Below are 15,855 nucleotides of genomic sequence, written 5' to 3'. Positions count from 1 at the left end.
AATAATAATTTTTTTTAAATCAATAAATAAAAAATTACGTTTCTACTCACCGACTGCAGCACCGGGAGCCCTCCAACAGCGTGCTGGGACTGGGCCCCCCCAGTGTGTCTCTCTCTGTCTCTGGCAGTGTCTCTCTCTGTCTGTCAGTGTGTCCCTCTCTCTCTCTGTCTGTGTCAGTGTCAATGTCTCTCGCTCTCTGTCAGTGTCTATGTGTTTCTGACAGCGAGGGGAGGGGGGGGCGGGGGAGGAGGGGCGGGGGAGGAGGGAGGGGCGGAGAGGGGAGGGAGGAGAGGAGAGGAGAGGGAGGGAGGGGGTAGGAGGGAGAGAGAGGAGAGGAGAGGAGAGGAGAGGAGAGGGAGGGAGGGGGTAGGAGGGAGGAGAGTGAGGGAGGGAAGGGGTGGAGGGGGGGGGAGGAGAGGAGGGAGGCCTGAACGGGCCTGGCCGATGTGAAGAAGACGGGCCAAAGACTTCGGGCGGGGCCCGCCCCCAGCAAGATGCTGGGCGGTGGGCTCCGGCGAAGGAAGAGGGAACGGACCGGAGTTGGAGCCGTGGGGGGGGGGGGGGGCGGGGGGAGAGTGGCAGGCAGCGGAGCAGGAGCTGGAAAAGAAAAAAAAAGCTGGAGCCGGAGCTGGAGCCGTGGGGGAGAGAGGAAGGGGGAGAGTGGCAGGCAGCGGAGCAGGAGCTGGGGGAGGAAGGAGGCGGCGGGAGAGAACCCGAGGGAGTGGGAGCTGAACGCCGGGTGGGGGGGGGGTGGGGTGCAGCCGGAGCCGGAGCCGGAGCCAGAGCTCGAGGATGGAGGTGCAGTCCGATCTTCGTCGCCCCAGTGAGCCCATTCGGCCAGGGCTAGGGGCGGCGTGCTTCGGGCCCCTCCCACATGTGCAGAGGTCCCGGTACTATTTTCAGCGCAGGGACCTTGCTCCGCCCCCCCACAGCTTGTGCTGCGCTACGCCAAGGGCCTAGATCGACCTGAGGGAGTAGAGAATACCGAGGTTTTCGGCATGGTTTTGAGCGCGGAAATCAAGCGTGGCTTGCAGGGCTGTGCCGTTCTAGGCGCGGCCCGAAACTTGACCCCATGATCTTTTGGCCTTTTGGCCTACTCTCCAGCAACAACCCAAAAGCTGGAACATATGGGGGAAGTCTGGGGAGAGACTTTGTAGTGGAGAAAATAAGTATGAAGTTGTTTCTGCTCTCAAAGATGATCTTGGCGTGGGAGGTGATTTTGGCCAAGGAGAGGGAGCGATAAATAACTGTCAATATATATTGTACGATATCAATATGTTTAAGCAAAAGATGACGGTCAGCTTTTTGTCACTGCGAGGACACTGGGCATAAATTTCAATTCCCGAGTCTATTAAAAACCCTCTCCAGTACCTGCATTAGATCTTGTTTCTCTTTTTCCCCTGAACTAATGGCCTTCTTGATAGTTTTCAGTTCACTTAAGATGGCTTTGGCCTCTTTCAGTTCATAGCCGCTCTGTCCTCCAGACATCTTCCGATCAATTCTACAACAGGATAAAGAGAGAAACTGATTAGAATTCAGAAAAGTATATGAACAAGGTGCAAGTAAGGATGAAGATTAAAGGTTTAATCACCTCTGTGCACCAATTTAAGCACAGTGATTTACGTATTCATGCTACAGTCATTTGGTGCAGTCCTTAATCCATTAATTTTAAACCAACAGAAATTTATGGATAAATTCATTGATCCCATGCTCCAGTAGGGATCTACACTGAAAGGGAGCACAAGATGGGGAATTGAGACTACAATGCTGTAGCCCTATCTCAGACCAATACTCCCTTCAAAAATAGCTCCACGCTGCGAGTGCGGGTTTGGAGGCGAGCCCGCTGTCAAAATGGCCGAGATTGACTGCGGGTCAGGATCCCACTCTAAACCCGCCTCCGTGTCGGTTTTTGATCTGTCAGGACTTGTATAGGTTGCAGACCCGAAAGCAAGCGGCGGGACAGGTAATTAAGATATTTAGGAGGTAGCTGAATGCTACTTAAGAGGATTAAAAGCAATTTTAGAAGCACAGAAACAGAAAATAGGAGCAGGAGTAGGCTGTTCGGCCTTTCGAGCCTACACCACCATTCAATAAGATCATGGCTGATCATTCACCTCAGGACCCCTTTCCTGCTTTCTCTCCATACCCCTTGATCCCTTTAGCCGTAAGGGCCATATCTAACTCCCTCTTGAATATATCCAATGAACAGGCATCAACAACTCTCTGCGGCAGGGAATTCCCGTCAGAATTTTATGTTTCTTTGAGATCTCCTCTCATCCTTCTAAACTCCAGTGAATACAGGCCCAGTCGATCCAGTCTCTCCTCATATGTCAGTCCTGCCATCCCGGGATTCAGTCTGGTGAACCTTCGCTGCACTCCCTCAATAGCAAGAACGCCCTTCCTCAGATTAGGAGACCAAAACTGAACACAATATTCCAGGTGAGGCCTCACTAAGGCCCTGTACAACTGCAGTAAGACCTCCCTGCTCCTATACTCAAATCCCCTAGCTATGAAGGCCAACATACCATTTGCCTTCTTCACCACCTGCTGTACCTGCATGCCAACTTTCAATGACTGATGACCCATGACACCCAGGTCTTGTTGCACCTTCCCTTTTCCTAATCAACACCATTCAGACTTTTGACAGGTTTGCCATCCTTTGGCGAACACACCAGGTAAGTGGAGTCGGGTTTTCAGTGACTTTCTATTGCTTTGGTTAGTTGACAGCTGCAGAAGTGGTATAAAAGCTACCATTTCACAGCTGTTCACTTTCCAATGTCAGAAGCTGAAGCCTTTAGAATTTGGAAGAAACTGTATGCAGTTTGGAAGTGTTTGCAGTGAACTCTCTATTCACTGTCACCTCCTTGGAGCAACCTCTCTCACCATTAACAGATCACTTCTTCAAATCTCAGCCTCACGTGCCATCTATTCCAGCAGCATCGGTGCGAAAACATCTCACCTTGGCCCTCAGAATTCCACCACGATCAGCTCCAACACCAACATCACGAAGCCCACCAGCATCACCAACAACACCAACCTTCTCCGCAACTACCTGATGCTGCACAGGACACAGGGCATCAGCACCTGACCACATTGCTGCCCAGGAGGCCAGGGATGGCCTCACCATGGCCACATTTACTTCACTTGACACTGTACACCCTGGCTGCCACATGATGCGCCAGGTTGGCACCACCCCACATCAGCTCCATAAAGCATCCCTGCAGTGCCTAAGCCATTCCTTTCACACTCATTACCATTGTGGGGGGTACCCTTATGTCTCGCCGTTCACTACAACTCACTAAACCACTTCCAAAGGTGCTCATGAATCTGTCCAAGAACGCAAAGTGCTGAAAATAAAGATTTCAATGTTTGACACCACATCAACATAAACTTTACATGAACATTGGCTAAAGGGCCTATCCTTGTGTGTTGTTAGTTGGTATGATTGGACAAGGATGAGGGTGAGTGTGAGGGGTAGCTTGTGAGATGGGCAAGTAATAATGTAGATAGAGAGAGAGAGGGATGGGTGGAGGTGCAAGGTAAGTTGGTGTAAGGATGTGCAGGGGTAGGGTAGGGAATGCAGAATGATGGGGATGTGATGAGTGGCACAGCAGGATGAGAATGAATGCGGCTTTGCAGTAATGTTTCGTGATCTGTAAACATTGAAATGTTTGCGCCACTGCAGACTGGTCCTCCTGACGACATCCCTGCTTGTGCCCTCCTGTGCAATGTGCAACCATGCTGCTTTGGTGTCCACGGGAAATCTCTTTTGTCCATTGGAAAGGAAGAGAACCTCCCGGCGTGCTGTGACTCCCTCTATAAGCATCTGGAGAATGTGATGGGAGAGATTGGGTGCAGCCGTGCACCTCTGTGTAGTGCTTGTCAGTGTTTGCAGCACCTCAATGCTGCAGAACACTGATAGAAGAACTGTCAAAATCAGTGGGCATGGTCTCTTTAAGGAAAAGGCTGATAACGCGTCATCAAGTGATGTCATCAGACCAGCTTCCTGTTAATTGGCTGGGGATAACGCAAGGCGGGCTTAACAAGCCCCATCAATGGAAGATTGGGTACAGAGGGCGGACTGGAGTCGGGAGCGCTTTCCCACATGCCACCAATGCCAGTTGCATCGATCCCGCCATGGGTGCCGAAATTGCGGCCTGAGTGTGGGATCAGTGAATCTATCGTCCAGTGCGAGTGCATTAATCAGTATCCAACATGGCACACACGCAGTAATTAAACCCTAATAAATATCAAAGAAAACTTTCTCCTTTGTTTAAGACAACATGAGAACATAAGAAATAGGAGCAGAAGAAGGCCATTTGGCCCATCGAGCCTGCTCCGCCATTCAATAAGATCATGGCTGATCTGATCATGGACTCAGCTCCACATCCCTGCCCGCTCCCCATAACCCTTTATTCCCTTAATGCTCAAAAATCTGTCAATCACCACCTTAAATATATTGAATGACCCAGCCTCCACAGCTCTCTGGAGCAGAGAATTCTATAGATTTACAATCCTGAGAGAAGAAATTCCTCCTCATCTCAGTTTTAAATGGGCAGCCCCTTATTCTAAGACTATGTCTCCTAGTTTTAGTTTCCCCTATGAGTGGAAATATCCTCTCTGCATCCACCTTGTCGAGTCCTCTCATTATATAAGTTTCAATAAGATCACCTCTCATTCTTCTGAACTCCAATGTGTATAGGCCCTACCTATCCTCATAAGACAACCCCCTCATGTCCAGAATCAACCCAGTGAACCTTCTCTGAACAGCCTCCAATGCAAGTACATCGTTCCTTAAATACGGAGACCAAAACTGTACGCAGTACTCTAGGTGTAGCCTCAGCACCCTGTACAGTTGTAACAGGACTTCTCTGCTTTTATACTCTATCCCCCTTGCAATAAAGGCCAACATTCAATTTGCCTTCCTGATTACTTGCTGTACCTGCATACTAACTTTTTGTGTTTCATGTACAAGGACCCCCAGGTCCCTCTGTACTGCAGCACTTTGCAATTTTTCTCCATTTAAATTATAATTTTCTTTTCTATTTTTTCTGCCAAAGTGGATAACCTCACATTTTCTCACATTATACTCCATCTGCCAAATGTTTGCCCACTCACTTAGCCTGTCTATATCCCTTTGCAGATTTTGTGTGTCCTCCTCACAATTTGCTTTCCCACCCATCTTTGTATCATCAGCAAACTTGGCTACATTACACTCGGTCCTTTCATCCATGTCATTAATATAGATCGTAAATAGTTGAGGACCCAGCACCGATCCCTGTGGCACCCCACTAGTTACGGTTTGCCAACCGGAAAATGATTCATTTATCCCGACTCTCTGTTCGCTGTTAGTTAGCCAATCCTCTATCCTTGCTAATATATTACCCCCAACCCCGTGAGCTTTTATCTTGTGCAGTAACTGTTTACGTGGCACCTTATCGAATGCCTTCTGGAAATCCAAATACACCACATCCACTGGTTCCCCCTTATCCAGCCTGCTCGTTACATCCTCAAAGAACTCCAACAAATTTGTCAAACATGATTTCCCTTCCATAAAACCATGCTGAGTCTGTTTGATTGAATTATGCTTTTCCAAATGTCCCGCTTCTGCTTCCTTAATAACGGCCTCGTGCATTTTCCCAATGACAGATGTTAGCCTAACTGGTCTATAGTTTCCTGTCTGCCTACTTTTTAAATAGGGGCGTTACATTTGCGTTCCAATCCGCTGGGACCGCCGCAGAATCCAGGGAATTTTGGTAGATTACAACCAATGCATCCACTATCTCTGCAGGACTTCTTTTAAGATCCTAAGATGTAAGCAATCAGGTCCAGGGGAGGGAAGTACTCAGAGCCAGCTGTTCCAGGAGTTGAATGCCCCTGCACACAACTTTCCACAACGACCACAACAGCCCTCGAACGGGCCATTTGTTTCTACTTAAAGGGAAGGTTTGCATAGAATGTGACTGGTTCGCTGCACACACACTGTGCTCAACGCTCACCACAGAACGAAAAGACTATTGCAGCTACTGATAAGGGTTCAAAGCAACGAGTGAGGGCATAGAGGGCTTGGATTATGAGTGGCTGGGAGAAACCAAAGGCTTCCTTGAAGGGCTAGGGTGGAGCACACCTGGTCTTATGAGGAAAGGTTGAGCAGGTTGGGCCTATATTCATTGGAGTTTAGAAGAATGAGAGGTGATCTTATTAAAACCTATAAGATTCGGAGGGGGCTTGACAGGGTAAATGCAGAGAGGATGTTTCCCCTCATGGGGGAATCTAGAACTAGGGGGCATAGTTTCAGAATAAGGGGTGGCCCATTTTAAACAGAAATGAGGAGGAATTTCTTCTCTCAGAGAGTCATGAATCTGTGGAATTCTCTACCCCAGAGAGCTGTGGAGGCTGGGTCATTGAATAAATTTAAGGTGGAGAGAGACATATTTTTGAACGATAAGGGAATCAAGGGTTATGGGGAGCAGGAAGGGAAGTTGAGTTGAAGCCATGATCTTATTGAATGGTGGCGCAGGCTTGAGGGGCCAAATGGCCTACTCCTGCTCCTATTTCTTATGCTCTTATGTTCTTCCTGGTCCACAGGCAGAGCTGAAACAGTCACTTACCTTTGGGAACCAGCAGCTCCCGCCTCTGTTTCACTGCCAAGTTTCCTGACCCCTGGGAAACCTGTGCAGCAGCAGTTAACTGCAAATCAGGCTCCCAATTGCACTGTAGGAGTCCGATTTAAATAAGATAATAAGGGCCCTGCCTCTCCTTGGCGGGACATCTAGATGCCCCAATATCTACTGCTGTACAAATGGCGGCAGAGTGAGTTGGAATTGCGTCCTGTCGTGGGAAGGGGGTGGGTGGATGGGGGGGTTAATATCTAGGCCATTATTTCAGTGAGCGAGTGCTAAATCTATGGAATGAACTCCCATAGGGATAGTGGGAGCAGATAGTATTAATTAATTCAAACGTAGATTAGATAGATTTCTTTCAGAAAAATGTTTTGGGATACATTGTATGATGACATATGGTAAGTGTATGATGTTGGAAGGAACTGGTGACTTTGGACTTACGAGTTCTAAAGTTCTCCACCAATGGGGGTTTCATTGCCTCGTGTCTGGGTCTGTTATAGACTAAATGACAAAGATGGATTGCCATGATTAGTCAATAACTCCATTATCGTTGTAACATGCGACCAGCAGGATGGTAGAAGGCGAACTAGATGGACTTTAATCTTTTTTTGTCTAGCAATTCCTATGTTCTGAACAGATGGAGAGCTGCCTACCAGAAGGGTGCTTTTTGCACAGGCTTGTACTGTCTGACCATTCATATCGAAGAAAGGCTCGAGCCGTACTTGTTTGGAAAAGTTAAAAGTGCAGTGGCGACATTTGGAGCCGGAAGTCAGTGGACATTGACGCGAGGAGTCTTTGTGATTGTACAAATATGTTTGTTTGCAGTAACTTTCAGCATTAGGTGGACTGCAAAAACCAAAACCTGACCTGCCAAATGGCTCACACAGCTGCCCTTTGTTTCCTTGTGGTATTTTGTTGACAATTACCCAAACATATTTTGGATTCCGATCAAAATTGCCAGCAAGCAAACCATTTTGAACAATGCTGCATTGTTGAAAAGATATAATACAAGCAATTTGCCTGACTAACCTTTAACCAGTTCATACATAATCTTATCAGTTCCATTGCGGTACTTCATTTTTAATGTCAATTTTTCTCTACCCCACCGCCCCCCCCACCCCAACCTCAACAATAAAACAAAGCAAAAGTTATTTACTATATAGCCCTCAGTCGCTTCAGTGAGATTACAAATTTGAACTTGAAGCTCGACTGATATCAGAATTTGGGTGCACTCGTTTGGCTGGGTTGTATGTGTAGGAGGAATGTAGGGTGGGGGAAGAAAAACTGGCAGGACAACAGTGCCAATCTACATTAGTGCACTTCACGTTAGTTAAGCACACATTGACAATAACAGTTTTAGAAGGAAGTATGGAGATCAAGAGGTGTAACCAAAAAAAAAGGACGCAGGGCAAAGGAAGAATTTTTAAAACATGTTCAAAGGGTAAAATCAAACGCCAGCTGACTTTAAGAACTTGTGCAGTGGGTCAACCAAGGACCTATCTGCCTGTTCTGGTGGTTCAGATGGGAGTTAAAGGTCACACAGCAATACTTGAAGAAGAGAGGGGAATATTCCTGGTGGTGTAGCCAACATTTCCCCCTCAACCAGCACCCCCAAAAAGAAATGACCTGGTCATTCATCTCATTGCTGCTAGTGGGATCTTGCTATACACAAAATGGCTATCATATTCACCTTCATAACAACAGTGACTGCTCTACAAAGTAATTTGTTGTACGTGAAGTGGTTTGGGATGTTTCGGGGAGATGTAATAAGGTGCTCAATAAACGCCCAACAACACAATTTAATGTTTTTGAAATTGTCCTGACCTCACCACTCACACCCCCCCCCCCCCCCCCCGCCCCACCCGATCCTAAGTGCACTTTTTTTTTAAAAAGGTTATAATATCAAAGGCAGCAATTAGTTATTTTAACTAAGCTGGGTTAAGGCACTTCCTCTCCAATTAAACAATGATGTACAGACGATGCAAAGATGCACTTGTTGCTCCCATGGGATGTATGCTCGAGGGATGCATTTTCAATAGGAACTTCGCTGTCAGACGATACGTTGAGCACACCTTAATTCTTGTGTTTGTTTCAATGAACAAAGCTCAACATTTTACATCTTTAAAGAAAAAGTAGCAAAATAATCTCATAGCTGACTCCAGGAGGCTGATCTGGGTAATGACATTCACTGCATCCTAATTCAAGTACAAATCTGAAGTATATGAAGTGCTTTGAGCTGCTGCAAGTTGCTGTATAAATGCTAGTCTTTTTTAATCATCATTTACACTCACCACATTTAAAAAGTACTTGGATGTGCACTTGAAATGCTGTAACCTGCAGGGCTACAGACCTAGATTTGGAAAGTGGGATTAGGCTGGGTAGCTCTTGGTCGGCCGGCACAGACACGATGGGCCGAAATGGTCTCCTTCCGTGCTGTAAATTTCTATGATTCTATGATTTAGACAACGGGCGCTCTAGGGGGTGGGGGGTCGAATGTGATGCCTGTTTACCATGAAATGTTTTTTTTTATTCATTTACAGGATGTGGGCATCACTGGCAAGGCCAGCATTTATTGCCCATCCCTAATTGCTTTCGTGGAGTTGTCATTTCAGATGGCAGTTAAGAGTCAACTACATTGCTATGAGTCTGGATTCACAAAGGCCAGAGCGGGTAAGGATGGCAGACTTCCTTCCCTAAAGGACATCAGTGAACCAAATAAGTTTTTATGATAATCCGATAATTTCATGGTCACCATTACTGAAACTAGCTTTTTTTTTAAATTCCAGATTTATTAAATTAACTGAATTTAAATTCTCCAGCTGCTGTGGTGGGATTTGAACTCATGCCTCTGGATTAATAGTCCAGTAACGTGACCCAGAATGGGATGGAGAATCTAATTTCACAATGGTCTAGAAAAGACCAGAATTCTTTCTTTTAAATAGAAAAAAATCTAAAACAAACAAAAAAAATTTAAAATTACGTTTTGGTATTCAAGAATGCAAGAAGTTTTTTTTATTTTTTAGTACCCCATTTTAAAGTAACATTTCCTACTTTTTAGGTTATTCCATTTTTAGATTCCTCTATTCTTTAGATGAGAGTGGGGCAAGCAACCTGTGCCTCAAATGCTACTTCTCTATTAGTGACTGCCTGTGGAAAGGACTTAGCCTCCCCGTCATGTGCGGAATTCTGGATGCGAACTAAATTGTACAGCCTCAAGTTTTGTTGAATTTATATTTACCTAAATTGAGGCCTAGTTTTAAGATATTTATAAATTGCATTAATCTTGACATGAAGCCCTCATCCATGCCTTTGTTACCTCTAGTCTTGACTATTCTAATGCACTCCTGGCTGGCCTCCCACATTCTACCTGACGTAAAGGAGAGCTGATCCAAAACTTGGCTGCCCGTGTCCTAACTCACACCAAGTCCCGCTCACCCATAATCCCTGTGCTCGCTGACCTACACTGTCTTCCGGTTAAGCAACGCCTCAATTTCAAAATTCTCATCCTTGTTTTTAAATCCCTCCATGGCCTCACCCCTCCCTATCTCAGTAATCTCCTCCAGTCCCACAAACATCCCCCCACCCCCCCACAAGATGTCTGCCTCTAATTCTACCCTCTTGATCATCCCTGGTTATAATCACTCAACCATTGGTGGCCGTGCCTTCGGTTGCCTCGGCCCCAAGCTCTAGAATTCCCTGCCCTGCCTAAACCTCTCTTTCCTCCTTCAAGATGCTCCGTAAAATATACCTCTTTGACCAAGCTTTTGGTCACCTGCGCTAATTTCTACTTATGCTGCTTGGTTTCAAATGATTTTATCTCATAATACTGTAAAGCACCTTGGGGAGTTTCACTACATTAAAGGCGCTATATAAATACATGTTGTTGTTGAGAAACTTACTCCTGTAGGGTTTCAAACCCTTGCTCTTTGTACAACAGTTCTTGTTTCATCTGGGAAAGTTCTCTCTTCAGCTTGTTTACCTGTGGAGGAACGGATAAAAAAAAAAATCTTTTAGTTAGAAAAAATACAGGGTGTACCAGACAATCTGGGCACCCTTCCTGGAGGTCCATCATGGGATGACCCCCATTTCATGACTACTCCGACACTGCTATGAACCAGAGCAGCATTCCTTCATAGGCACTGAAAGAGGCAATGCCCCAACTCAAGATATCCCTGCTCCTAAATGTCCTGTAGATTGCAACTAACAAAATACTTTCTCCCCACCGGCATGCACAATTCTACCAACAAACTCTGTGCACCAATGTATCATATACGCATACATGTGAACAAAATATACTCCGGGTAAATTCATTGATCCCGAGCAGGAAGCTGCGCTTGAAGGGAGCGAGGGTTGGAAATTTGGGGCTAAAGTGTTGTAGCTCTATTTCTGATCTGTGTCCCCTTCGATCATAGCGACCTGTTGGGAGTGCTGGATTGTTGAACTCGCCCTTATAACTCAATCCCATATGTCAGTTAATTTTTTCTTTTAAAGAAGATGTTAGCCTATTTGTTTTAAATGGGTTGACGCCGCCACTAATTAGGAGAGAGGAATCTGAAGTCAAGCATGTTAAATGTTTGTATGATAACATCATGCCCAATGATCCCCAGTCTGTATAGATGGTTCAACTCCAATTATAGCATGACTATATTGTACAAATGCGCATGTCTCACTCTGGGTGATTGAAGCAGCTGACTCATACCCTTGCTTTAATCACATCTCTGCCCATGTTAATGCGAATCTACTCAAAACAGTACAAAGCCCCTGCCAGGTAAATGTCACATGCGGAACTCACCATAAATTTTTCTCCTGGGAGAATTTATACCTTTTGGGGAAAAAGTAAAACATGTTTGGAAATTCTATGGAATATCCTAGATTACTGAAAGTCAAGAACCCAAAGCTGGATGCTTAAATCTTTTTGGACCCTAGCCTATTAACTGTCAACCAAAATAATTTTTAACAATGTTTGAAATGGCCGCCTTACAACTTCTCAGTGAAACCTCAGTTCGAATCAAATTCCTTCAGCATCTGCTATTCTTACCCGGACTTTTGTGGTTGATATTTCTGCCTTAAGGATATCAGGGTCATACTTGGTGCTCGACGAAGATCCTGAGAACACTGCAAAATAAACAATGAAAATAAACTTGTTACTGGAATTCGTAACATTACTCATAAGTTCTACCAAGCAGCAGCCCACTAGATGTTACAAACTGTAATCGTCACTGTTAAAATTAGTAAGAGAATAGTTACATAGAAAATGGGCGGTAAATGCCACTAAGTGGTAGTCCATAGTCGGTGGAATGACTACCTGCCAACCAGATGATTAAAGGCTTGAGTAGTTGATGCACAAGACCAGCTACCACTGCTGTTGGTTAACTGTGTGGCAGCCTTTAACCACGTCATGAGGAAGACCTACCGGGCAGCAGAATGCTCCATTTTGATTCTGAAAGCTTCTATTACTGCAAACAGAGCATCACCACCACTGGTGGTACATGGGCTGCTTCGGCTTGCTGGCTGGAGGAAGCTACCTCACACGAGTTGCTGTTGTAGGGAAGTAAACGAAGAAAATCGAGAAGACGAATAAAGTTTTCCTGGGTGATCACAACCTCAAATGACTGGCAACCAAGCTTAATAAAAAAACTACCAGAAACTTGCTTCATTCCAGGGAAAACTGCACATTTCAGGATGCTGCTGACATTTCCTCTCCCCCTTTCCCTAACCTGCATGGAATGGGGTAAAGCAAACTCTGCTTGCGTTGTGGGGTCTCATTCTATCTAAATATATGGCTGTGAAAACGTGGGGACCATGCCTGTAATTTCCTGCTGTGTCCCTGACAGGCAGGACTCTGTGCTGGGAGCACACTTTTGGAAAGTCCCTTTCTACGATAGGGAAGCACAAATGGCAGAGCCGGATTTAAGCCCACATCTCCGGTTTGTTTTTCATGAAGGGGTAGAATTTCCCTGGGGGTTCGCCCAATCTCCCGCCATAACTTTGATGGCGACCCTGTTTCCGCTATTTATCCAAGGTTTCCGCTGAAGTCACAATGGAAGATCGGGAGCACCTCTGTGGAAATTCTGCCCCCAAATCACTTCAATAGAATCTGGCATGTGGTAATATAGAAAAAGAGGTAAATCATAATGTCCATAACACCTACTTTACACACTTTTGTTTATATTCCATAGCCTTGAGCATTACGTATGATAAGGATTATTCCTGAAAATCAATCTCCAATGATGCACTTTAAAGATCAGTAGCTGTAAATGCGATGTAGCGTGAAGTAATTGTGGATTTCAGAGACACTGGGATAGATGTTAATCTTAACCACCTCGGTGGTAATCTGGCAGAGCGGATCACTCACCCTTTACACAACCCGCCCGATTTTCATTCCATTGATAATGTGGTAATACAAGCTGCATTCCCTGAAAGCTTAAGCAAGCCCTGAATATTGTACCCACACCACTACCACTAATACATATGCATATGCGCACAGATGATGTACTGCATCATAGTTTGCGTGTGTATGTGTGCGCATGTACATAGGGGAGCAAGGGGTTTGTGCACACCCACAAGGCAAGTATATCAATCATATCAACTTGGAGTCTAAAGTCACCTTGCAGGTTAAACACAACAACAACAAAAGGCTTGTTAGTTTATCGAGCCCCATTGTAATATAAGCGTGCAGCGCAGCTTTGAGCTATTATTAACCAGATATCCAACCATGGCAACAGCAGTAACACAATGCTGATGGATGATTCATCATAACATGTATTGCTGCTGGGTCACAGATTTTTCAAAAATAGTTCCATCTCCAAATACAAGGAAAATTGGGGAAGGTGGGAGAAAAAGTAGGGAAGGGGACCAAATTGTGGAAGTCATGTAGATAGGCCAAATCAGAATCTTCACTCGTTCCTTCCTCTCATGCATTTTCCAATATTCACCCTATGTGGGGATGTCATAAAGTACAGAGTGGATGGAATTTCAGATGTGATGTGTGTAAAAGAGTACTTTTTTCTTTCTTCTTTCCCACCAATTGTTCTCCTCTCCTCTCCTCTCCTCTCCTGGAGTAATGGGCTCCTTGGTTAAGTATGGCTCAATATGTACTGGTCTCCCTTTGGTATTTCTTCCAAATGGCCATTATTCATGAGCCTTGACCGTGACTATTGGCAAGCTATTTGAAAACAGATGACGCACAGCCAAGCCAGGCTCTGCCCTCACCCAATGTCCACGGATGCCCAGTCCCCTCCACAGACATCACTGGACAATGATCAGAAGTAGGGTTCGATTATTCCCGAGGAGGCTGCATCTAATTGTAGCACCCCTACTCTCTATCTGTGATCAGCACAGACCAGGAATCGATCCAGGACCTTCTTGGTCACAGGACTCAGCTACTCACTGGATAAACTCAAAATGAGCCTTTGAGGTGGGGGGGGGGAGGCAGCGGGCTGGGGGGAGAGATCCCCAGATGTGATGTATCATGGGTGGATGCATAGACCTGGGTGGGGAGCTGTTTTAAGGATCATCAGTAACTCCACAAGAGATGCTAATAGCTCTCTAGATAATTTAGAATTATCTCTAGATAATTTAGAATTTAGAAAAGAGCAAGCAGAGATACCCTTAGGAAGGGCAGCCCCAGCTCAGGGGATAGAAATTATACTTTGGTTCGGGAAGATTTAAATTTAGGGGCATCTGAATTTTCCTGGCTGTTATCCCTAGTTTTCTGAGTCAAACCTGTCAAATAATCTGGGATAACGTGCAAAGCACAGTAAATAATTCCACGTAAGCAGGCATCAATTTCTTTGCCAGTTAAGTTGAGGAATGTAGACTGACTGGAAATGCCAGGAGCACATCCACATGTTATTCTGTACTGCTGTGAATGTCAGACGTCTAAAAGAACTGGTTATTTAAATGGCCTACATTACATCCTGCTCTCTGCAATCTAAACACAAGGGTGTCCTGCTCTAAATTGTTCCTCTCTTCCCTTCTTTTGCCCCATTCTTTGTAACTCAAAGGGAATTTTACTATGGAAGAGCATTTACCGAAGAGCAGTAACCTGTCACTTTGTTTCCTTTTTCTTCTTTCTTGCCTATCCAATGTATGTTCCTCCAATCCTGAAAATGTGGACATGTACTGACATACGATTGCGTGGGCACTAGCTGCCTCACCCAAAGTATGGGCTAGTCAACAGTGGAATCCCATACTGTCTTCATCCAATGCTTGCACCTGTGCATGTTCTACTTTGGGATAGCAATCAGGAGCATAAACCTTGGCTGATTTTACACCTTCCGACTCTAATGGCACTGAGGCCAATTGAACTGGGAAGACATTTGCCTACTGCTCAGTCAATTATCTGACAACTCAGCATGACCATGAATTTATCATGTGAAGAACAGCAAGCTTGAACGCATGACTGACCAATGCCTTGTACAACGTGTCACATCACTAACCAGTGTGGCAACACACCTTCTGAGTTTAGTGACCAGCATGCAATAGTGGCATCAATTTCATCACGTCATTAAATTCAAGACATAATCTGTAGTGTGTAGAGTTGCATACATAGTAATAATCACACTAGTAATACAAATTATGGACTCATGCTTCCAGTGGGGAGCCATGGTCAAATGGAGTGCATGTCAAAGTATCGATATTGGTGTTATTGCCCTATCCCCAGCCCATGCTATTTTTGAGCATTGTGGGAACACTGAATTTACTTAGCACACAGCAAGTTGTGTTGGTTCGATTCAATGAACAGAATTTTCCACCGGCATAATCCCAGTGAGATCATAGTGACTGTTATGTATGTATGTAAACCTTATCAATATGTAAGACTTGCCACCAGGGGGCACACCTGTGGGAGACCTAAGGGTCACCTGTGCACCCTGAGCAAGCAGATATAAAAGGTAATCTACCATGCTGCTTCCTGACTCTGGAGTCTGAATAAAGAGACCAAGGTCACAACAGTTTGAGCTTATAATACAGTCTTGTGGAGTTATTCTGAACATAACAAATTGGCATCGAGTAACGGATCACGAACTTTCACGTGGTAATGGCTGCCTGCCATTGGTATTCTTGAGAGATTTGTTGAGGGTGATGATTGGGAAGCCTTCGTTGAGCGTCTTGACCAGTACTTCGCGGCCAACGAACTGGACAAGGCTGAGACGGCGGTCAAACGCAGGGCGATTCTCCTCACCGTATGTGGGTCTTCGATATGTGGCCTCCTCAAAAATCTGCTGGCACC

The 15,855-nt window shown here is 45.3% G+C and overlaps 1 protein-coding gene across 3 annotated transcripts in view; it reads right to left on the bottom strand.

Moving 5' to 3' along the window:
• LOC139263028 (protein WWC2-like) overlaps window positions 1-15,855 on the bottom strand; it is a 296,134-nt gene that overhangs the window by 107,361 nt on the left and 172,918 nt on the right. For all 3 annotated transcript variants that reach the window (XM_070878495.1, XM_070878504.1, XM_070878514.1), the window contains exons 4-6: window positions 11,662-11,738; window positions 10,523-10,602; window positions 1,372-1,501 (exon numbers count right to left, since the gene is read on the bottom strand). In XM_070878495.1, the coding sequence (XP_070734596.1) occupies window positions 1,372-1,501; window positions 10,523-10,602; window positions 11,662-11,738 (287 nt within the window). The remainder of the gene's footprint in view (window positions 1-1,371; window positions 1,502-10,522; window positions 10,603-11,661; window positions 11,739-15,855) is intronic.

Source organism: Pristiophorus japonicus, chromosome 1 (assembly GCF_044704955.1).
Source record: "Pristiophorus japonicus isolate sPriJap1 chromosome 1, sPriJap1.hap1, whole genome shotgun sequence".
In the NCBI taxonomy this organism is placed as follows: domain Eukaryota; kingdom Metazoa; phylum Chordata; class Chondrichthyes; family Pristiophoridae; genus Pristiophorus; species Pristiophorus japonicus.
This window is presented reverse-complemented; position numbering and strand designations above follow the sequence as displayed.